At 41.9% G+C, this 24,364-nt stretch overlaps 2 protein-coding genes across 7 annotated transcripts in view; both read left to right on the forward strand.

The window, feature by feature from the left end:
* The window catches only part of cxxc5a (CXXC finger protein 5a), a 251,815-nt gene extending 241,717 nt beyond the window's left edge, over positions 1-10,098 (forward strand). Inside the window, exon 4 of the transcript XR_011909326.1 lies at positions 10,079-10,098. The gene's annotated coding sequence lies outside the window, so the exon portion shown is untranslated. The remainder of the gene's footprint in view (positions 1-10,078) is intronic.
* The window catches only part of nrxn2a (neurexin 2a), a 129,859-nt gene that overhangs the window by 47,802 nt on the left and 57,693 nt on the right, over positions 1-24,364 (forward strand). For 3 of the 6 annotated variants that reach the window (XM_072374330.1, XM_072374333.1, XM_072374332.1), the window contains 8 exons: positions 2,253-2,636; positions 3,436-3,639; positions 7,050-7,076; positions 11,833-11,952; positions 12,028-12,409; positions 13,640-13,830; positions 13,988-14,161; positions 19,491-19,610. In XM_072374330.1, coding sequence (XP_072230431.1) covers positions 2,253-2,636; positions 3,436-3,639; positions 7,050-7,076; positions 11,833-11,952; positions 12,028-12,409; positions 13,640-13,830; positions 13,988-14,161; positions 19,491-19,610 — 1,602 coding nt within the window. Of the gene's footprint in view, positions 1-260; positions 290-2,252; positions 2,637-3,435; positions 3,640-7,049; positions 7,077-11,832; positions 11,953-12,027; positions 12,410-13,639; positions 13,831-13,987; positions 14,162-19,490; positions 19,611-24,364 lie in introns of those variants that run through there. The other 3 variants (XM_072374331.1, XM_072374334.1, XM_072374335.1) reach the window with 2 other exon arrangements.

Genomic DNA, 24,364 nt, shown 5'->3' on the forward strand with positions numbered 1-24,364 from the left:
GTTTTGGACTTGGTTTCAGACTGACTTTAAGCTGGTTTTGAACTGGTTTTGGACTTGGTTTTAGACTGACTTTAGGCTGGTTTTAGACTGGTTTCAGACTGACTTTAGGCTGGTTTTGGACTGGTTTCAGACTGACTTTAAGCTGGTTTTGGACTTGGTTTCAGATTGACTTTAGGCTGGTTTTAGACTGGTTTCAGACTGACTTTAGGCTGGTTTTGGACTGGTTTCAGACTGACTTTAGGCTGGTTTTAGTGGTGCCATGTGAACTTCCAGAGAAATGGGCGCACTGGTAAGATGATTATATGTGTTTGCGATGGTGGGGGAAGCCTTCTGTCTGCTGCTGTCTCTCTCCTCTTTTAGCTGTGGAGTATAAAGGGCTTCAAGCTGTGAAATTGCCATATGCCAGCATGGATACAGTCATATCCGCACACTTTTGTCGCTTTTTTATTTCTGCAGTGAAACATCCATGCGTATTAGGTTTTAATTATGATGATATTTTTAGTTGCTGTAATTTGCAAATGACATTTTGAAATCTGTGTAAACCCATTTCACAAGTGGGCAAGTGCAGAGTCTCCCAGTCCACGGGAAAATAGGAAATGTCTGCCTTCGTGGAATCCAAACGCTCTTCCCTCCATCACAGCTTTAGGGTGCCATGGCGACATGGACGTCGGAACTATTTTCTGTGAGGGGGGGGGGGAAGCATGCACGCTTATCAATGATTAAGGATTTGATTTGAGGTTGTTTTATAATAGCATGCAGTCAGAAGAGAACTGGAATGGATCTTTATTGTTAAGAAAATTAAATCAGCCATTTAAGCATCATTTTTTCCCTTGAATGTGTCGTTTATTCAGTCGCGATACGCCACAAGTGAAAGAAGGAGTCACTGTTGGCGTTCATAATGGCCAAATGTGTTAGTTTCTCCGGCCTCGTGGTGTTGCGCCGCCACGTTTTCAGCCGGCACAGCGTGGCGCCGCGACAGATAGCTCCAGACACAGCTTAATGAGCTTCTCCACCTGACAGCATGGAGGCTGCAGCATGGACACAACTTCCTGGATGGTGCTAACTGCTCGTCCCCAGCCTAATGCTGGGCTCCTGTATGGAGTCAGGCTGCATTTCACATCAGTGCATTAGTTATATGAACAAGATAACTGTCAGACAAATGTAGTTTAAATTCAGATGCTTTGTAGTGTTTGAAGGGTGATGCAGTGGGTAGGGATGGGACCGCACCCCTGGTTCCGATGTCCATGCATGAAATATACATATTTGGCATCTTAATTTTTCTTTCAGACTGACTTTAAGCTGGTTTTGAACTGGTTTTGGACTGGTTTCAGACTGACTTTAAGCTGGTTTTGAACTGGTTTTGGACTTGGTTTCAGACTGACTTTAGGCCTTATTTTGAACTGGTTTTGGACTGGTTTCAGACTGACTTTAAGCTGGTTTTGGACTGGTTTCAGACTGACTTTAAGCTGGTTTTGAACTGGTTTCAGACTGACTTTAGGCTGGTTTTGAACTGGTTTTGGACTGGTTTCAGAGTGACTTTAAGCTGGTTTTGGACTTGGTTTCAGACTGACTTTAAGCTGGTTTTGAACTGGTTTCAGACTGACTTTAAGCTGGTTTTGAACTGGTTTTGGACTGGTTTCAGACTGACTTTAAGCTGGTTTTGGACTTGGTTTCAGACTGACTTTAGGCTGGTTTTGAACTGGTTTTGGACTGGTTTCAGACTGACTTTAGGCTGGTTTTGAACTGGTTTTGGACTGGTTTCAGAGTGACTTTAAGCTGGTTTTGGACTTGGTTTCAGACTGACTTTAAGCTGGTTTTGAACTGGTTTTGGACTGGTTTCAGACTGACTTTAAGCTGGTTTTGGACTTGGTTTCAGACTGACTTTAGGCTGGTTTTGAACTGGTTTTGGACTTGTTTCAGACTGACTTTAGGCTGGTTTTGAACTGGTTTTGGACTGGTTTCAGAGTGACTTTAAGCTGGTTTTGGACTTGGTTTTGGACTGGTTTCAGACTGACTTTAAGCTGGTTTTGAACTGGTTTTGGACTTGGTTTCAGACTGACTTTAGGCTGGTTTTGGACTGGTTTCAGACTGACTTTAAGCTGGTTTTGAACTGGTTTCAGACTGACTTTAGGCTGGTTTTAGACTGGTTTTGGACTGTCCCGCTTCCTGATTCTCATCCTTTGCTCTCCTGTCTCCTTTTGTCTCTGCAACAAAAACATCGTAACCACAAACTGCCCGTTTGCCCCCCCCAGGCTTCATCTCTGTGAACAGCCAGAGCATCCCCTTTACTGCCAATGAAGGCAGCGAGATCCTTGACCTGGACGGAAACATGTATCTCGGCGGTTTACCTGAAGATCGCCAAGCCCTCATCGTGCCCCCTGAAGTGTGGTCGGCTTCCCTGGGCCTGGGCTTTGTGGGCTGCGTGAGGGACCTCTTCATTGATGGGCAGAGCCGTAACCTGTGGAGGCTGGCGGAGGTTCAGACGGCCACCGGTGTCAGCAGCTTCTGCACCAGAGAGACTCACGTGAGGTGTGCCCGAGACACCTGTGCCAATGGTGGCTACTGCAAAGAAGGCTGGAACCGTCACGTTTGCGACTGCAACGGCACCGGCTACTTAGGTCCCAGCTGTGAGAAGGGTGAGAGTTTCTGGAAGGGCTGGTAGTGGATAAGTGATTTTAAAATACTGCCGCAGAGCTTTTAACGCACTATGGGTGGTATTTTATTCATAGGCTGAGGTGTAAAAAGTGACTGCAGACAGAAATAATGTAGAAACAGAGAAAATCCATCATCACACCTACTACTGACTGTTTCCCAAACGATAATAATTTAATTTGCAGGTGTAGTTCGTTCACACTGTATGATGTCATAGCTATTTAAACGAGTGCCTTGCTCTCCACTCAAAGCAATGTTTTATGTCGACAAAGCAGCCTGGCGACAGCTTCAGCGTAATGGAATATAATGTTTTCCATTTAATCCGTTTAAAAGTAAATTGCAGTATTTTCCTACAGTGGAGTGATTCATTAATGGATCGTCAGTATCGTGAGGGTGCCAGTGTTTCATTAGAAATGCAGTGGTGCTTCAGCACAGTAATTCGGCCTGAATCACACAGCATTAGCCATGCAGATGGTTTCCTCACAGACAGGCCAAATTGTGCAGATCCATTGGCAGCTAATAGTATGAGAGATGGATGAAAATCCTCCCTGTATTGCTCTGTGATGGGTGTAAATCCTACAAAGATTTAATTGGTGGTGCGGTTTCACCTCTGTTTGCATGCTCCAGGCTTTTTCTGCCATCTGGTGTGATTGATGAAAACTGCAGTCTAAAATCAAATCATTGCAGCACCGAAGCTGATCTCCAAAAAGAGCCTAATCCAGTTTGCATTTCTGATTTCATCCGTTCTCCGAGCTTCAGTGTCTGCTAACGGTATTTCTGCAGAGGCCACCTCCGTGAGCTACGACGGCAGCATGTATCTGAAGGTGGTGCTGCCCAGGACGCTGCACACGGAGGCCGAGGATCTGTCCCTGCGCTTCATGTCCCAGAGGGCCTTTGGGCTGCTGATGGCCACCACGTCTCAGCAGTCGGCGGACACCCTGCGCCTGGAGCTGGACGGCGGCAGAGTGAAACTCACTGTAAACTTGGGTAAAGCTGCTGCAGCTAATTTGAGCCGATGATGCCAACTTGACCTTTTCAGACATGTCACAGAGACAGATAGCTCAATATATGTTGTGTCTGAGGCTCTTTCACACCCATCCGCACACACGCCAACTACAGTTGCCTAAAAAGAGAAGCACAGCCCCCTGGTTGCTCCGCAGGCTGCCGTTTTTAGACCTTAAACTCACCGAGGGAGGCTGTATCAAACAATCTACTGCAAATAAGGCAAGGCAGGTTTATTTGTGCAGCACAATTCAACGAGAAGGTGATTCAAAGTGCTTTACTGAGACATTAAAACAGAAGAAATAAAAAGCATGATTTAAAATTTAAACAAAAGAAAGAAATAGGAACAATAGATAAAATCAGGAGTTAAAATATGATTCCGTTTTGAAACTCAAGCTTATTCAAATGCAGCTGAACATAGATAGAACTGGACTTAAATACTGAGAGTTTCAGCTGATCTGAGGCTTTCTGGGAGTTTGTTCCAGACATGTGGAGCATAGAAGCTGAATGCAGCTTCTCCAGGTCTGGTTCTGACTCTGGGAACTGATAAAGAACCGGATCCAGATGACCTGAGGGGTCTGGGAGGTTCATAGTGGGTCAGGAGGTCACTGATGCATTTTGGACCATTCAGAGCTTTATGGACCAGCATCAGAACTTTAAAGTCTATCCTCTGATGGACCAGCATCAGAACTTTAAAGTCTATCCTCTGATGGACCAGCATCAGAACTTTAAAGTCTATCCTCTGATGGACCAGCATCAGAACTTTAAAGTCTATCCTCTGATGGACCGGCAGCCGGTGGAAAGACCTCACAGCTGGACTGATGTGCTCCACTTCTTTGGTCTCAGTGAGGACTCCAGCAGCTGAGTTCTGGATGAGCTGCAGGTGTCTAACTGACTTAACTGAAATAAAGCAGAGATCTGCAGTTATTCTATGTATGTATCCGAGTAAATGCACGTCCTCACATTAGTGCATGAGGCAGACAAGCTGTCGGGGAAAGAAATCTGGTGTCGCAGGTGCTTGTACTGAAATGTGTGAGCATCCGTGATGCCTCAGTCAGACAGCCGAGCCTGTGCAGCGCCCCCAGTTCCCTGCAATCCCTTCCTTTTAATGACTGTTCTTTCCCTTTCTGCCTGTGTTTCTGCCTCATGTCGTCCTTCCCAGTTCTATTAGATATTAATCAGAATGTGTCAAAGTAGCTATAATAATTCTGTGGAATTTAAAAGTCGTCTATGGCAGCGGTTTAGAGAAATTGTAAGATTGTTAGGATCTCCCAAAGCTTTTTCACAAGTTCTTTGTCACATTTTCACATTACGATTAAAAAAAAAAGGGACTATACCTGTATTAGGTGGCGTTAAAGCGCTTTTATGGCGTAATTATGCATTTTCCCCACCACAGCAGCATGATTTCACACCAATTATCCTGCAGGGAGTTTCTCTTGGATCCCTTTTAGTATCACGATGTGTGACAACCTTCTCGTGTCACTGTGTACGTTTTTTATATAACATGCTCAGTAAAATCATGGGAAAAGATACTTTACTTTGGGGACTACGAGACCTGAACCAGCAGACGTTATTTCACAGCGACTATTTAGATGTGGAGAGAGAGAATAAAGACTGTGACATTTGACAAAAGTCTCATTTAGTTTCCATGGTAATCTCGTATTTTAACCACTCACCAGAATTCCCGCACAGCTGTTCTTAAAATTACTTTGACGTCGAATGAAAACGCTATAATTAAAACTTTTACTTTTCTTTCCCTCCTTTATTGATCAGCTTTTGGTTTTGAGGCAAACGTGGAGAAAAAAGGAGGTTTTTTGGGGGTCACAGAGCAAATATACGGCGGACAGCTGAGCATCAAACACAAACTACAGAACAGGATTAAACAGAAAAAAGCATTTTGAGGAAGCTATTTTGAGAAAGCCAGGGGGGTCGTGCCTTTTTAAGCAACTGTGTGCGTGTTACTCTGCCTTTTCTTTGTCTCCGCCTCTCTGTCTTCTCTCGGTTCATCCTGGGGTCGGGTCCCACCTGACTGTCTCGGCTCTTTCAGCCCTTCAATGGCTTGTCTGCAGTTCAAGGAGAGGGCAGTCAGAGACCTGATTCATCATTGCTATGAAACATCACCACTTAAACGCTTCACACCGCCGATAGTCCCAATGCAGTTCAGCCCTCTCGCATTTACTGGCCTGTCCAGTTTAGAGTCACTTCGCTGAGCACCGAGTGCGAGTGACGGACCTGCACACAATCCCACGCACACCTGCGGCAGAGTCCCCGGTCTCTGGCTGTCCGTTTCCACTGCTCTGTGATGGTTGACAGCTTGAGAGCACTCCTCTGCCATGTGACTTACACCAATGTATTCCTGTACAGTTAGGTTGCTTTAATTATTCAGTACGTGCAGCTGATGAGTGGGTGAAGCCATTTGGAGGCCAGCAATTTGAATATTTTTGCATGCATTTATGAGATATTAACTGTTTTAGATGTAGGTCAGTGGTTTTTTTTTAAGGTGTAAGTATTATTGTGGCTGAAGGTTGTGCAAATCGCCACTTTCCCTCCGATTTTAACCTGAAAAATTAGATTAAATCCATTGAATCACACAGAGCAAGGAGGCGAATTTGAGTTAAAGCAGTGAGAGTTTTTAAGTGGAGGTGCATCACGCTGCTAAAAGCAAAATCCTGTTAGGATTCAGCCATTTCTAACAAGTGGGACAAAATATACGTTCATGATACATAAAATAAGAGAAAGTCTCACTTGACACGCTTTCTAGAATCTATTGTGAATTAAATGTTATTGGATTTTCATTCTATTTATGTTTTTTATAGCAAATTCTGCATAATTCATGCATTTTCCAGCTCTGCTTCACTGTAAGTTCATTTTTGCTTCTTTAAGAAGCTTTAAGATGATTTAACTGTGGCAAATTTTTCATTAATATCCACATAAGATGCTCAAATCCGGTGCATGCTCCATTTTCTGTTTTTGTCATCGACTTCAGACGACTTTCCTCACAGCGGTGTACGTTTGCTGAACCACCCCAAAGCGCACGTCAGTAAAACTGTCATCACGTCACCCGAAACAGTCCAATTCTGCCCAAACGAATGTAAGCAGCGCCGGTGCACCTTTACTTCTTAGGATCAATACAGCCGTTATTGATCCTGACTTTGAGCTGCTTCGCTGGGCCTCCAGCAGCGCCAGACACACAAGGCATTGTCCTTTTCTCTAATGTTACCAGAGCTGCAGGGAGGAAAGTGGCGGTTTAGACTCTCCAGGCTGTCCCCGGATGGTGGGCTCTGAAAAGCACTGAACTGTCTGCAGAATGTACCTTGAAGGATGTGAAATATTCTCCTCTTTTGTGCTGTTCTTTTTTTCTTTTAATCTCACCATCTCACTCTCTCTCTCACCAGATTGTATCAGGATAGACTGTAATCTCAGTAAGTGTCTCCTATGATTATCTACTGTACCATGATGTAGAGAACATGCTCTGTGGTATATTTATGTGCTTCTTTCTCTTGTCAAACAGAATGCAATGAATTTATTCTGCGTTTACTGTTGGTTTTATCTTTCTCACAAGCATCATTATGAAAATAAGAACCTCACTGTGGCAAACAGCTGCAGTGTTGGACTTAATTGGATCGTTTTGCAGAACACTCACAAAACCCAACAATCCAAATTACACATTTCCTTTTTATTTCAAAGTCATATTACTTTAATCAAATGTTGCTAAATCTGGCATTCGGTAGTTTGCTGTGGTGCCATTGAGTTTATCATTCTTTCGCCTCTCGCTAATTGGCTTTCATAGCTGATAAATGGCTTCAGTTTACGTATAATCAGCAGTTTCCTGACTTGAGCAAAACAATTCTCGGTCTCACTTTAGGGGGAGAAATCTTCCTGGGGAGTAATTACTCCGACGGCAGCTGAGATTAACTTGAATGTTGGCTTTATATGTGATCAGCAGATTAATATGAGACAGCTATCAAAATGACTTGTTGTTGCATAAATTGTGTGAGAAAGATGAACTCCTTTCATCTCAGGAGGGGAATCATTGAGGGCTTTAACTGTTTTTGGGTAAATTGAATCATCAGATGCCAGTTTTCATGTCGAGCCATTTGAAGTGCAGCAAGAGCCTGAATGTAACTGCTCATCATGCATCAGCGGACACTTGTTTGTCTGTTAATTGCTTTAATTGCATTAGTAATTCCAGACCAGATGTTCGGAGGAAACGTATAAAATGTCTACAATCGGGTAGGAAAACAATCCAAGTACAATAAGCCAAAAATAAATGAATAAATCGAACACGGCTGTAAAAACTAGAGGAGCCATCAAAAAAGGGTATTCAGGCCATTCACAAAGAGAGATCTTCCTCTGGATTAACACAATGGATTCTTGTGAAATGGAGCAATACTGTGGTTCACATTTCAATGATGCTGGACTTTATCATGCAGATTAGGTTTTGGATCAGATTCCAGGAGTGTGAGCAGCAGATAAAACCAGTGCAGGACTGATTTAGATCATCCTATACAGAGGAGGCCTATGAATTCTGATAATAGTTAAAGGGGAACTCTGGTATTTTTCTATATTTCCTGCATGAAATACGTTCATCTGCTCACAGAGAACAGTTTGGTGAAAGTCGGCGTCCTTCAGAAGATATTTAGATAACTGGAGATCCATATAACGGAGTGAACGGGGCTTGGAGGATGCAGCCTCTAAATAAGGCATTATCTGTCTTTATTTCACCAATACTTTAAGAAGAATGAATGAATGAACGTGTGCTATAGCTCTGTTAGCTCATAGCTGCTGTTATGTGGCTACTTGCAGCTATAGGAGAGCTAACGGAGGGATTTCTACACAGGCACTCTACTGGGACCACTTCATCCACACGCCCCCCTGCAGCACAGTTTATTCACTCCGTGCTCTGTGACAGTCGGCTAACTTCACACAGAGTTTGCTGCTGATAGTTTTGTGCAACATGGCAGGATATTTATCAGATTTTGACGACATGGACGACGACTTTGAGTAAGATGGACGTTCTTACCGGAGTGAATGAGCTGTGCTGCGGGGGGGCGTCGATGATGTCATCCCGGCAGACAAGTGTGTAGAAATCCCTCCGTTAGCTCTCCTATAGCTGCAAGTAGCCACATAACAGCAGCTATGAGCTAACAGAGCTATAGCACACGTTCATTCATTCATTCATTCTTCTTAAAGTATTGGTGAAATAAAGACAGATAATGCCTTATTTAGAGGCTGCATCCTCTAAGCCCCGTTCTCTCCGTTATATGGATCTCCAGTTATCTAAATATCTTCCGAAGGACGCCGACTTTCACCAAACTGTTCTCGGTGAGCAGATGAACGTATTTCATGCTAGAAATAAGGTTTAAAAATACCTGAGTTCCCCTTTAACGGCATAATTGAGTGTCGGCTGAAGGCTTGTTTCCATCCTTTATGAATGAATAGTTACTGAATACTTTAAAATTAACTGTTTAAATCGCTCTGTGATTTGCAGGAAGAGTAGGTGTTCCGTCATATTTCTGATCACATGAGATTAAAGGCTCCCTTGCAACAGCTATTTCGGCATTTAATCATCTATTATGGAAGACCCGCTCACCAACAATCTGTAATTCTGTCTCATGTTAATCTATTGATCTGAAGAGCAGCTTCAAAGGCTTTATAGCGAATAAGGACACATTTGCCTGAGTGATAGATCAACTTTCCACTGTTTTGTGTTTTCTTTCTCTGATCGAGGTGAGTAGAGTGTGTGTTTGTGTGTGAGTCTCTTTGGTTTGTATTATAAAGAAGATAAATGTGTTTGTCTTGGTGAAATGTGTGCCTCAGAGAGTGTCCTCACTACCAGCAGATGGCGCCGTACCCTCACGCTTTGACCACAGAGAACATGCAGTGCGTGGGAAAATGAGCTCATTGAAAATCTGTTGCAGTGGATATGTGCAACACAGGTGGCTGCAGACGGGAATTAGTTGCTTTTATTCACCAAATGAGCTCCCTATGGACCTCACAACCTGATCACAGCATCAATATCCTTACAGATGCATTGCCTTTACCTTTCTAAGGAATCAGAGAGGCAGCCCGTCTGTAACTGGATACACGGAGAGTTTAAAAGTTGTTTGAATAACAGGCCTGAGATGCCTGAGATAACAGTGCACCACACACTCTGAAAATGAGGCCCATGCACTGACAGAATTAGCATAACATGCTTTGATTAACATGCAGATCATGCAGTCGCATCTCACTCACAAGCCTGACCTGTGAAGCTGTGTCGGGCCTTTGAAGCCGTCTTTGTTTGAGCGTATTAATCAAAGTCAATTTTAAGTGAGAATCAAACTGGAATATACAGACCCTTTACATGTCAGGCGGGGGCTCGAGCCTCTGGATGCTGAGCTTGTGAAGTGGAAGCTCTTTAAAAGGAGGGGAAATTTCAAAGGGTTTACAATCAGATCAGTGAGAATACACATCATCTGCCTCCATTTTAATGCCCCCTGCAGTTATAGAGATGGACCCTTATCTCTAATAGGAAATGAAGCTTATTGTGTATACTTCGTTTTTTATTTACTAAGAGGCCAAGTTCACTGCAGTTTAACTAATTATCAAATGTTTTCTTTGAAATATTCCTCTGCTTCGCTCAATTTTTGGTGATTAGCGTAGCCATTTCTCTTTGAGCCAGCAGCTGCAGGTAGAAATCAGAAGCAGGCTGCAGAGGACGAGCTTCTGTCTGCCTCCACACCCCTGAATTTCATCCACTGTCCCATTTAACTCCCAGCCAGTGCTGACACCAGCAGCATCACCTCTCTGTGGAGCCACAAAGGACTTTATGTCGAGCAGCAGACAATTAGTTTCCGTTCGAAGCAATAACAAAGCCAGGATCACCCATGTCAATATCATTATAGATGCTATTCATTCATTCATTTCAGTGTCGTAAAATATAGAGGAAACACATGGAGGGTCATGTTAAATACTTAATCATAGGCAAGTTTAAACAGTTGTAAAGTCTCTAATCACTGCTGTGCCGGTAATCAGAGCAGGAGTGCCCGGTGTAGGGGATATTGGGCTAAAATAAGCCATTTTTTTACTTCTATGCTCCTCAAGACAAGTGAGAAAATGGTTTAAAACCATCTGAAAGCTTTCTTCTTTTAATGTCTTTAAATATTGATGAAATTTGACTTAATTTACTCGCCTTGCACGAATTTGTCTGTATTTTCCGGTTTGGATGTTAGTATTCCCGGGCTCATGTCTGGTTAGCTCCATTCTGAGAGGCACAGATTAGATTAATAGCCCCCTCCATCAAGCACCCCACTATCTCCCTTTCATGACAGCAGATCTTGTCCGTGTCTTTACATGATAGAGATAAACCTTTCCGTTCTTTCGCCCGAACACGACTCCAGCAAGGGGTTTGTTTTCGCTACTGAAGTAAATGCATCAAATGCAGAGGGAGCAGGATTTGATGTCATTGATCCGCCTGGTGCGCTCAGCCAGGCTTCAGCAGGTGGCCTCTGTTATCACGCCGTTTTGCTGTGGAGACACTTAATATTCAGCCCTGGTCAAAGTCTCAAAGGCAAAGTTATATTTCCCTCAGGAAGAAACAGAGAAACGTGCAGAAACCAGTTGAGTTTTTCGTTTATTGCCCTCTGTGCGTCCCCTGTAATTCTCCTGCACCCTGAGCTCAATTAGACAGACAAACCCCTAAAGGCGCAGTCAGCTTAGGCATGGCCAATTAGTTACCCAAGCGATGTCAGAACTCCTTTGAACTGCCGTGTCGGCCTGTTGCACAGGCGCTGATTCGGGTTGACGGTGCTGCAGTGGCAAGCCTCTGCTCTGTGACCTATTTTGAAACCAGTGAAAAATTGCAGAGGAATTGTGAGGAAATTCTGAAACTTAAAGCTGTACATTAAAGCCAAGCCTCTATACCATGTTTCCCCCCCAACAGATATGTCACTCAGCTCTTTGGGTAGACCGCAGATGCCGTCCCGGTTCTGCACATTTTAGATATTCACTTTAAAAACAGGCCCTGCTCTGGTTTGGGTGTCTTCATTATCATTTTTGAGTGAAAGCACATCATTACTTGCTGGTGAACGTCTGTGAGAGTGATAAGTAAATGAATGTATGCACCTTGAGACTCGCCTCTCGAGTTGAGAGCTTTGTGTGGACAGACGCCGTCACTTGACGCTTTCTTCCTCCCAGGCAAGGGACCAGAGATTCTCCTAGTAGGCGAGAAGCTGAACGACAACGAGTGGCACACAGTTCAGGTGATGCGGCGTGGGAAGAACTTGCAGCTGTCTGTAGACAATGGGACTGTGGAAGGTATAGTAGTGATCATCACAAAGCTGCGGATGGCGAAAGGCGGAAGCGGTTTAAGCAGAATCTTGTGTTTCGTAGGCCTCATGAGCGGCGCCCACACCCGCCTGGAGTTCAACAACATCGAGACGGGGATCATGACGGAGCAGCGCTTCATCTCAGTGATGCCTTCCAATTTCATCGGCCACCTGCAAGCGCTTTCTTTCAATGGGATACTCTACCTGGACCAGTGCAAGAACGGCGACATCTCCTACTGCGAGCTGAACGCTCGATTCGGCATGAGGCACATCGTTGCCAATCCTGTAACTTTCCTAACTCAGGCCAGCTACTTGGCCTTCTCCACTTTGCAGGCCTATGCTTCCATGCACCTTTTTTTCCAGTTCAAGACCACCAGTCCTGATGGTCTGATACTTTACAACTCTGGAGACGGTAGTGACTTCATTGTGGTGGAGCTGGTCAAAGGGTAAGGACTTGAGTGTTAAAAAAGAGGAAAGAAAAGAGGGATTATTACTGTTTTATACTCCCTTGTGCTGTGAATAAATCCGCCAACTGAAACAATCACCTACATAATTTGTTGTTGCCCTTAAATTTGAACCATAATCCTGTGAAGTCAGGCACTTAAACGCATTAGGAGGGAAATACATGCAGACAATTAGTGAATCACACAACAGCACCTACTGTAACTGAAATGCAGAAACAGATAAAAGCTACTTGTTCAGGGGTAAAAAGATATAATAGTTTTTACAAGTCGCATGCATGTTTTCACGGCCAACAGAGGTCCCATATTCTTTGAACGTAATTATAGAGCCTGTGCAGGCATAGAAAATGTATGAATGAATAATTACGGAGCGTTTGAGATCCAGGAGTGAACAACCCATGGGGTTGCATTTGGGAGAACAGTCTGAATTACCTCAGCATGGGTCTGAAATCCACTGGTTTGCAGCATTGTACAGAGAGAGAACAAGTATTTTAGAATAATTTGTTCATTATTAAATTGGGGCAACCAGAGAGGGGAAGAACAAGTTAAAAAACCAGAGTCGCTCCTGTACCGAAGCGCTTTTAGCATCACAAATAAGTTCCAAATGTTTTATTCATTGTAGACAAGTTTCGCTACAGACAGCAATCAGAAAGAGACTGCGGAAACAGAGCCAAAGCAAAGCAACAATAGTATCCTCCCACTGTCAGGCCATGCAGGCTTCCTCCCAGTGAGCAGTCAGTCAGCAGGAGGCCTTCCTCAGATCTGGAGTCAGCTTCAACACAGACAAAAATGGCTTCCAACACTTGTGTTGGAGCTGTCTGGGTGCTATGAGTGAAGTGGCTTCACTTTGATGCTGAACAAGATGTGGTTTTGATTATTCGCTGTCTGATGACGTCACACTGGCACGGCTACAGCTGAGAGGTGTGTTTGCATAGCTTCACATTGTTTATTTAAACACTTTAATGTACATCGGTGGCTTTGAGCCCCTGCAGTGGAGGTATAATAAAGTATACTGGTAGACAGCCGTGCCTGCACTGCATGACCAGCCGTACCATCATAAATGTTTTAACTGTGCTGTGAGTCTCTCAAGCATTCGTTTGAATTTGCATCGTACACTAAACTGGTTATGCTGGTTTGTAAATGGGGAAAATATGGAGAAAGATGCGTGTTTAGAAGTGAAAAAAGAGTCGGTAAACAAATGTTTTTGCTCTCTAGGTACATTCATTATGTGTTTGACCTGGGAAATGGGCCATCACTGATGAAGGGGAACTCAGACAAGCCTCTGAATGACAACCAGTGGCACAATGTGGTGATTTCCCGTGACAACAACAATGTGCACATCCTCAAGATTGATTCCCGCACTGTCACTCAACACGCCAATGGAGCGCGCAACTTGGATTTAAAAGGTGTGCTTTCAGTCTCTCAGAGTTTCGGTGCTTCCAGCAGAACACGGAGCTTCTGGTGTTCACGCCTGCTCTGTCAAACTGTGGAAAAAACCAACCGAAACCCATGCGTTTGCACTGAAATTTGCACAGTTAACTCGTTAACCTCTGAATCTTGCAGGGGAGCTGTACATTGGAGGTGTTGGGAAGAGCATGTACAGCGGCCTGCCCAGACTCATAGCGTCCCGGGAAGGATACAAGGGTTGCCTGGCATCTGTGGACTTGAACGGGAGACTCCCCGACCTCCTGGTGGACGCCCTCCACAAGGTGGGAGACGTGGAGCGTGACTGTGGAGGTGAGGACGCCAAACAGCAGTGAATTATGTCTATAATCTATAACTCAACCAGGCTTTCTGTTGATGAAACCAGGAGAACTGGTGACTGCTCACTGAAAGTTTATTACACATTAAACAGCTCAGTGTGTTCAATATAGCGCCTGTATAGGCCTCACTGTAAATAATACAACATGTATATCCTGGGATATATATAGGCCAGACCTCTGAGCACCTCACTCATTTATTTTTAGACCTTTCTTTAACTTGTTTGTGTTGTCCTTGTTCTTTCCAGTTTCTTTTGTACATCATGAGCTGAGAAAATCTTCCTGATTCTGATTCTGCACCGTCACATAAACTACTTTTACACACTCACTTGTATGAACCTAAAGTTGCTCTGCAGCCGAGGCGTTCAGCTGCTTTTGCTGAGCTCTAATAAGGAAGCACTCTGCTGACTGCAGAGTTCTGCAACGGCTCAATAACGTCAACTCGTCTCCCCAGGTAGCCATTGCTTAAACAAGAAAGCCTGCGCTCATGACAACAGAATACTTAGTTGATAGTTAGAACAGCTTCAGACATCCCTGAAGGGAGGTACATTTGCAGTAGTTAGCACTCAAACAACAGAGAATATAAGACAAAACAGGGACATTTCACAGTCGAATGTCTGGTTTTCAGAAGCATTCAGAAGAACAGCAAACATGGCTGAGGAAAAACTTCCTGGAAATTTTCCCAAAAAGTCTCCAAAGCATCTTTGTCTTTAAGCAAGTCTTCATTAAGTCAAGTTTGCCCCCAGTATTAGTTACTGTTTGGAAGTTTCAGTCATTGTGAATGAAGACCGAGTGCTTTGGTGATCCAAGATTATTAAGTTAAGTTCAGGAAGTTAATGTGAAAAAGTGTTTGTGGTCAGAGAAAATCTGGCTTGTTGGTGCCTTAGAGGTGGTCATAGTGACTCTAACACACGCTTAAACCAGCAGAGTTAATAACCATTACTAGTCTCCAGTGGTCATGTCAAAGGGATACATTTTTGTTTGCTGCTTGAATCTCTTTTCCTCAGAAGAAAAGCAAATATTATCTGTTAAAAAGGACCTCTGTGATGTTTCATTCAGTGAGACGAATACATGTGAGAGAAATCTGTGATCTGGACGGTCAAGCTTTGGGTTCCGGTGTTCTCAGCGCTTCCTTCATAGTCGACCGACTGCACACACATCACACTTAGAAAGTACAAGCTGCACTGCTTGCAAGCACTGAATTCTGCCCTTACAGGCTTCTGAAAGTTGGCCAATCGGAAGAAAGGGGGGGGTAAATTACAGAGACAGGAGCTACAACAGCCTACCTCAGACAAAGCAGCTGCATGAAGCCCATTTTAAAGGAGCAGCATGTAGGGAGATATCCATCTTTTATCAAAGTTAGAGAAAGCAAACATCTCAAATGCCATCTGCCCACTGATATATTGCATCAGTGGGCTAAATCACCTGCCTGGAAGAAAACAACCACTTTCTGCATCCCCTTAAAGACGTTTATCAGCCACACCAGTGTTTATGCCTTCATCTATCCTGAAATCACTGCTTCTCCGTGTTTTTGCTTCTCTGATGAAGTCCATTCAAACAGTTTTTTACGATAAATATGATCCTGTTCTCCACTTTCTTCCTCTTCATCGCTCTCTGAACATAATATACACCAAATGGTCCATTTTATGAACTTTTTGTTGAGTAAAGCAATTGAAACACAGTTTTTAGACTGTAGTTTTAAGATAAATTAAGATATTTCTTTGTTTTTAGTCTTCATGCAAAGCTACTTCCGTTGAGTCCCAGAGTGAAAGAAAAAACAGGCTTATTTTGCAGCAGTTATTGTCTTTAATTGGTGCAATAAAGCTCAGTATTAACCATTTCATTAACTCCCAGAGTTAATGAAATGGTGAAGATGCATGATCTGAAGTGAACAGCCAGGTGTTAATCTGATAAATTAAGATATTTCTTTGTTTTTAGTCATCCTGCAAAGCTACTTCAGGCTTATTTTGCAGCAGTTATTGTCTTTAATTGGTGCAATAAAGCCCAGCATTAACCATTTCATTAATTTCATTAACTCCCAGAGTTAATAAAATGGTGAAGATGCATGATCTGAAGTGAACAGTCAGGTGTTAATCTGATAAATTAAGATATTTCTTTGTTTTTAGTCATCATGCAAAGCTACTTCAGGCTTATTTTGCAGCAGTTATTGTCTTTAATTGGTGCAATAAAGCCCAGCATTAACCATTTCATTCATTTCATTAACTCCCAGAGTTAATAAAATGGTGAAGATGCATGATCTGAAGTGAACAGCCAGGTGTTAATCTGATAAATTAAGATATTTCTTTGTTTTTAGTCATCCTGCAAAGCTACTTCCGTTGAGTCCAAGAGTGAAAGAAAAAACAGGCTTATTTTGCAGCAATTATTGTCTTTAATTGGTGCGATAAAGCTCAGTATTAACCATTTCATTAACTCCCAGAGTTAATAAAATGGTGAAGATGCATGATCTGAAGTGAACAGCCAGGTGTTAATCTGATAAATTAAGATATTTCTTTGTTTTTAGTCATCATGCAAAGCTACTTCAGGCTTATTTTGCAGCAGTTATTGTCTTTAATTGGTGCGATAAAGCTCAGCATTAACCATTTCATTAATTTCATTAACTCCCAGAGTTAATAAAATGGTGAAGATGCATGATCTGAAGTGAACAGCCAGGTGTTAATCTGATAAATTAAGATATTTCTTTGTTTTTAGTCATCATGCAAAGCTACTTCAGGCTTATTTTGCAGCAGTTATTGTCTTTAATTGGTGCGATAAAGCTCAGCATTAACCATTTCATTAACTCCCCGAGTTAAAATGGTGAAGATGCATGATCTGAAGTGAACAGCCAGGTGTTAATCTGATAAATTAAGATATTTCTTTGTTTTTAGTCATCATGCAAAGCTACTTCAGGCTTATTTTGCAGCAGTTATTGTCTTTAATTGGTGCAATAAAGCTCAGCATTAACCATTTCATTAATTTCATTAACTCCCAGAGTTAATAAAATGGTGAAGATGCATGATCTGAAGTGAACAGCCAGGTGTTAATCTGATAAATTAAGATATTTCTTTGTTTTTAGTCATCATGCAAAGCTACTTCAGGCTTATTTTTGCAGCAGTTATTGTCTTTAATTGGTGCGATAAAGCTCAGCATTAACCATTTCATTAATTTCATTAACTCCCAGAGTTAATAAAATGGTGAAGATGCATGATCTGAAGTGAACAGCCAGGTGTTAATCTGATAAATTAAGATATTTCTTTGTTTTTAGTCATCCTGCAAAGCTACTTCCGTTGAGTCCCAGAGTGAAAGAAAAAACAGGCTTATTTTGCAGCAGTTATTGTCTTTAATTGGTGCAATAAAGCTCAGTATTAACCATTTCATTAACTCACAGAGTTAATAAAATGGTGAAGATGCATGATTTGAAGTGAACAGCCAGGTGTTAATCTGATAAATTAAGATATTTCTTTGTTTTTAGTCATCCTGCAAAGCTACTTCAGGCTTATTTTGCAGCAGTTATTGTCTTTAATTGGTGCGATAAAGCTCAGCATTAACCATTTCATTAATTTCATTAACTCCCAGAGTTAATAAAATGGTGAAGATGCATGATCTGAAGTGAACAGCCAGGTGTTAATCTGATAAATTAAGATATTTCTTTGTTTTTAGTCATCCTGCAAAGCTACTTCAGGCTTATTTTGCAGCAGTTATTGTCTTTAATTGGTGCGATAAAGCTCAGCATTAACCATTTCATTAATTTCATTAACTCCCAGAGTTAATAAAATGGTGAAGATGCATGATCTGAAGTGAACAGCCAGGTGTTAATCTGATAAATTAAGATATTTCTTTGTTTTTAGTCATCATGCAAAGCTACTTCAGGCTTATTTTGCAGCAGTTATTGTCTTTAATTGGTGCGATAAAGCTCAGCATTAACCATTTCATTAACTCCCAGAGTTAAAATGGTGAAGATGCATGAGCTGAAGTGAACAGCCAGGTGTTAATCTGATAAATTAAGATATTTCTTTGTTTTTAGTCATCATGCAAAGCTACTTCAGGCTTATTTTGCAGCAGTTATTGTCTTTAATTGGTGCAATAAAGCCCAGCATTAACCATTTCATTAATTTCATTAACTCCCAGAGTTAATAAAATGGTGAAGATGCATGATTTGAAGTGAACAGCCAGGTGTTAATCTGATAAATTAAGATATTTCTTTGTTTTTAGTCATCATGCAAAGCTACTTCCGTTGAGTCCCAGAGTGAAAGAAAAAACAGGCTTATTTTGCAGCAGTTATTGTCTTTAATTGGTGCAATAAAGCTCAGTATTAACCATTTCATCAACTCCCAGAGTTAATAAAATGGTGAAGATGCATGATCTGAAGTGAACAGCCAGGTGTTAATCTGATAAATTAAGATATTTCTTTGTTTTTAGTCTTCATGCAAAGCTACTTCAGGCTTATTTTGCAGCAGTTATTGTCTTTAATTGGTGCGATAAAGCTCAGTATTAACCATTTCATTAACTCCCCGAGTTAAAATGGTGAAGATGCACGATCTGAAGTGAACAGCCAGGTGTTAATCTGATAAATTAAGATATTTCTTTGTTTTTAGTCATCATGCAAAGCTACTTCAGGCTTATTTTGTAGCAGTTATTGTCTTTAATTGGTGCGATAAAGCTCAGCATTAACCATTTCATTAATTTCATTAACTCCCAGAGTTAAAATGGTGAAGATGCATGATCTGAAGTGAACAGCCAGGTGTTAATCTGATAAATTAAGATATTTCTTTGTTTTTAGTCATCCTGCAAAGCTACTTCAGGCTTATTTTGCAGCAGTTATTGTCTTTAATTGGTGCGATAAAGCTCAGCATTAACCATTTCATTAATTTCATTAACTCCCAGAGTTAATAAAATGGTGAAGATGCATGATTTGAAGTGAACAGCCAGGTGTTAATCTGATAAATTCAGATATTTCTTTGTTTTTAGTCTTCATGCAAAGCCACTTCAGGCTTATTTTGCAGCAGTTATTGTCTTTAATTGGTGCGATAAAGCTCAGTATTAACCATTTCATTAACTCCCCGAGTTAAAATGGTGAAGATGCATGATTTGAAGTGAACAGCCAGGTGTTAATCTGATAAATTAAGATATTTCTTTGTTTTTAGTCTTCATGCAAAGCCACTTCAGGCTTATTTTGCAGCAGTTATTGTCTTTAATTGGTGCGATAAAGCTCAGTATTAACCATTTCATTAACTCCCCGAGTTAAAATGGTGAAGATGCATGATCTGAAGTGAACAGCCAGGTGTTAATCTGCTGGAAACGTCCTGCAGGTCCCAGCACCACCTGCACGGAGGACTCCTGCCACCATCAGGGTGTGTGTCTGCAGCTGTGGGAGGGCTTCTCCTGTGACTGCACCATGACCACCTACGGCGGACCTTTCTGCAGTGACCGTAAGTAAAGGTGTATTACGCCTGACTGGGAGGAAGTTCTATCTGAGCTGATGTTGATCTCATCTCCCCATCAAGAAAGAGTTCAAACGCACATAAATCCATGCATAATACATCCCTGAGTCATGACATTTGACCTTGGATGATTCAGGATTTGTCACTGTGTTCATTTGCTTTTTTATGTGAACTGAAGTCAGTTGCTGTCTGACTTGTGTTATTATATGTTTTGACCAATGAAAGATGGTTTTCAATGCCTAAAGCAAGCAAACACGACCTGGACAGCTCTTTAAAAACAGCTTATGTAAGGCAGAGCGTCAGTAATGGTCGTTCTTCTCGTATTTATTCCAGCTTGTGTGTACATGCTGTTTAATAAGGAAGCATTCGTGTATTCGTACAGCGCTCACTGACGGCATTACATTTAAAAAACATTTTCTCTAATTGCTCTAATTCCAAACTGATAGACTCAACTTTCACCAGAAGCTTTTCTCACTAATAATGGCAAAAGATTACGTTTATTGGTCCAGTCGAAGTGAGCTAAGCTTCATTTGCTGCAGAGTTGTTTCGAATAAGTGCAAAAATGATGCATTTGAGCTGTTATGCAGTATTCATTAAGGAAAGAGATGTACATCGCATCCTCAGACCTCTGTCGGGGGTAAGAGAGTCATGTTTTCAGGAAAAAGAGATGTAAGGATGAATAAATAAAGCTTTGTCAGTGATCATTATAAGCACATTTATTCACACACAGTCCAAGTATATAATTCATATATTCAGAAACTAAATGAACTGAGAAGTTGTTGCTCACACAGAAACCTTCTCGATCATTTTCATTGTTTGTCTTCTTAATTTCTAAACAGAATTCCAACATAATATAGTGTCTGTGTCAGTAATCAAGCAGACCTTGAAAAATACAGCATCATGCATTCATCATCTTTCATTGTTCAGGAGAAAAAAAGCCGTTTAGTTGCCTGTAAACAGCTGGAGTGAATTGAGTTTCATGTCACTTCAGTATCTTATAGAGGTGAAATTTTACGTTCACAAATCAATATAATGATCATCAATGAAGTATCTTAAAGAATTTATTGTTTCTAAAAGTATAATGGAAGGGAGACTCTTTAGTTTTCAAGCCCCTCTATTATGGAACCAGCTTTCAGTATGGATTAGGAAAGAAAACACACTCTCTACCTTTAAGATTAGGCTTAAAAATGTAGTTTATAGTTAGGGATGACTCAGGTGACCCTTAAACATCCTTTAGTTATGATGCCATAGGCCTGGACTGCTTAGGAACCCCCCATGATGCACCCCTGCGCCACACAGACAATAGTTTCAGTCAGCTGTGCTTCCACAAAGCAAACAGAGCTTCAACATATTGTGGATCTTCATTAACAGAAGAGGATCTCAGTTTTATCCTGTCGGATGTTGCTGTTCAGCTCCAGCTCTGAAACATACAGAACTGTGGAAACCACACTTCACTTCACGTTGTCTGAGCTCTTCTAAGTCTTTCCGACATCGGTGTATCTACAGTTCAGTAACACTCGGTTCACTGAGACAGATGCAACATCTGGCTGTTTGAACTGTGCCCTCTGCAGGCCTCTGACTCTTTCACTTTCTCAGACACGGTTCAGTCAGGACTGGAGCTGCCAAACGTTTTAAACATCCAACTGTTGATTTACCAGTTCCCTCAGAAACATATTCCTATTCATGCAAAAGCCCTTGAATAGAGACGGTTTTAAGAATACAGACAAAATAACATTTTAACCAAAAATCCAATTCCACTGCAGCATTTTGGGTTATCATCTCCTCGTGTTCTGGGAGGAATCTCAATCATGTGGGTGGGAAATGGCACGTCTGGCCAAAATCAAAGGTCAAACCGATGCATCAGTCCAACTCAGAGGAAATAAGAAGCCTCGTCCTTCACATTGAGCCATCACCGAGGTCATTAAAACAAAAGGAAATGTGACTGTAATATGAAAACACATCAGTATCAGCCACTGTGAGCTGCTGCATTAAAGCCCAGAATATGTCATTTTTAAGACTCGAGCACTGAAGAAAACCCGAGTTTAAAAGTTTAAGACATCGATCTTCCCATACAGGACTAAATCTACCATGTTTGCAGTAAACATCTGTGCTCGTCACCTCTGGGTCATTGTTTCATCGCACAAAGCGCCTGGAATGATGTTCTGAGCTCCGTTTTCAGCACTTTCTCCCGTGAACATATGTGTGTGTAATTATTGGTTAACCTCTGCAGTTTGAGGTAATCGTTGTGGCATATTCATTACCTGCATGTGTGTGTGTGTGAGAGAGAAACTGAGGCTTGCAGCTGTGTGCTTTCATAACAAAAAGATACTGTTTTAACGTATTTAAGGCAGATATGGCGCCTGTTGTGACAAGTGTGCGGCTCCCCCGGACATGAAAGGCATGATGGGCAGCCGCTGATTTTAACTCTGTGTGGCACAACTGCTCCCACCAATCGTCTTCTGTGTCCTCCCCCTCGATCCCAGCCGCGTCAGTCAGTAAACAATGAGACCCCCCCCCACTGAAGAGGCGCATCGAATTCCCCCTGACGTGGCTTTACGTAACTCGCACCCGTCAGCCATCTGCAGAGCGGAGGCCACCTTCGCTGATAATTTCCGAGCCAGCGTTTCCTCTGAACTGTTCGGTTCCACGTTGGCCTGCAGGCGAGCTAACGCTGCAGCTCATATGCCACTTCCAAGCATTGTATTTGGCTTTCGTTTGTTTCTGCATCAGAGCAACAACTGCCTGCCTTTTTCCCTTAAAAAGAATGATTTTAAACTGCAGATTTAAACTACAGAAATCCGCCTCCTCCCAAAGGTTTGGTGCTGCCATTTAACATGCACAAAGCTTTTTGTGGGATTCCCTAAAGCTAATATATAAGAGCAACATAGTTGTAAGCGACATCCATCCAGTTACGGCAGTAAATAACAGCAAATATTCACAGTTTTCACCATCTTTTCTCAAACAGGACACTCAACTCCATCTCTGCTGTTCCCTCCGTGGAATAAAATCATTCTACATATGTGCACTTATGATCTATTTATATTCATTTATGCCTCTCAGTATACTATATTTATATGCTTATATGCCATTTAAAAATCTGTTGAAGCAGAAAATATTGTAATAATTTAGGTAAAAACTGTCTGTAAATAGATTTTATTATCATGTTCAGTCTGCCTGGTAAAAAATAATGTGTTTTCAGGCCAGAATCTGGGTATTTTCTTGTTTATATATGTGATTTTAAATGTCCTGGGACCATTCAGTAGCACAACTTTCCATTTTCTCGTCGGGTTCCTTGTGCTACTGCAGGGAATCAACATCTTTTCTCAAACAGGACACTCAACTCCATCTCTGCTGTTCCCTCCGTGGAATAAAATCATTCTACATATGTGCACTTATGATCTATTTATATTCATTTATGCTCTCAATATACTATATTTATATGCTTATATGCCATTTAAAAATCTGTTGAAGCAGAAAATATTGTAATAATTTAGGTAAAAACTGTCTGTAAATAGATTTTATTATCATGTTCAGTCTGCCTGGTAAAAAATAATGTGTTTTCAGGCCAGAATCTGGGTATTTTCTTGTTTATATATGTGATTTTAAATGTCCTGGGACCATTCAGTAGCACAACTTTCCATTTTCTCGTCGGGTTCCTTGTGCTACTGCAGTGGATCAACATCTTTTCTCAAACAGGACACTCAACTCCATCTCTGCTGTTCCCTCCGTGGAATAAAATCATTCTACATATGTGCACTTATGATCTATTTAGTTTAGATTTACTCATGCAAAGATTAAGCAATCCAATCATCTTCTAAACACTGATCCGATGTGGTTTAAAGGCACTTGAGAACGTGTCACATTTGGAAAAAGGGAATGTATCGTGTTGAAATGCTCAATAAAATCTTGTTTTCCATTTGACCTTCCTTTTTATTTCAGGTATCTTTCACAATTATGAGTATGTCCCAGCAGCCGCGAGGATTATCCAGGATAGAGTTTCAGACTTAATCTCGCGCCCCGGGACAGAGGCTCAAGAAAACATATTGCTGTTCATGATGACCTACCAGGAATAGACTCGGGAGACACCACCGAGTCTCAACTATTAAAAGTCAAAGAACGAGATATGCTTGGGATTAAGCAGAAAAACTGGATCCGTGTGTCTTCCCTCCGCTCTTATTTGCATGATAGCTGCGAGAGGAGACTTTGGGGCTTCATTCGCTTCCCTTGAATAGCCGTAAATCCCTGAAATGACGCTGATTTTGCTGCGTTTGTGGGTTTGTTCAGCGTCTGTTTGGGTATTCTGAGCAGGAGGCAGTGGAGGTGAGAGCAGGAATCTGTCATTTCACAGCTGCAGACAATCTAACATCCAGTCCAGTACAGCCTGGCAAAAATCGCCATCTTAATTAAGTTTTGGGAAATGTGAACAGCAGTCTGTGGAGGAATATAATCTAAATGATTTGGGCAAGTTGCCGTTTATTTGACTGCGCTGCTTTAGCACAGAAGATCTGCCTCAACCTTCAGGGGTTAAAGTTCCTCCTGAACCTTCCCTCCCACCTGCTCATGGAGGCATGATGCTGTTTTAATATTCCTGAAAGGGAATGTCCAGCCGTTAATAATGTTCTTGTGAGGAAGTCTGCAGGGTAGGAGCAGGTTTCAGCTTGTGAGGATGGCACAAGGTAAACATGTTAAACCTTCAATGTCTCTTTACCCTGTGGGTAAGCAAGCAGGCAGAGTCGGAAAGC

The sequence above is a fragment of the Leuresthes tenuis genome, unplaced genomic scaffold (genome assembly GCF_036924035.1).
Source record: "Leuresthes tenuis unplaced genomic scaffold, fLeuTen1.0.hap1 SCAF_21, whole genome shotgun sequence".
Taxonomy (NCBI): domain Eukaryota; kingdom Metazoa; phylum Chordata; class Actinopteri; order Atheriniformes; family Atherinopsidae; genus Leuresthes; species Leuresthes tenuis.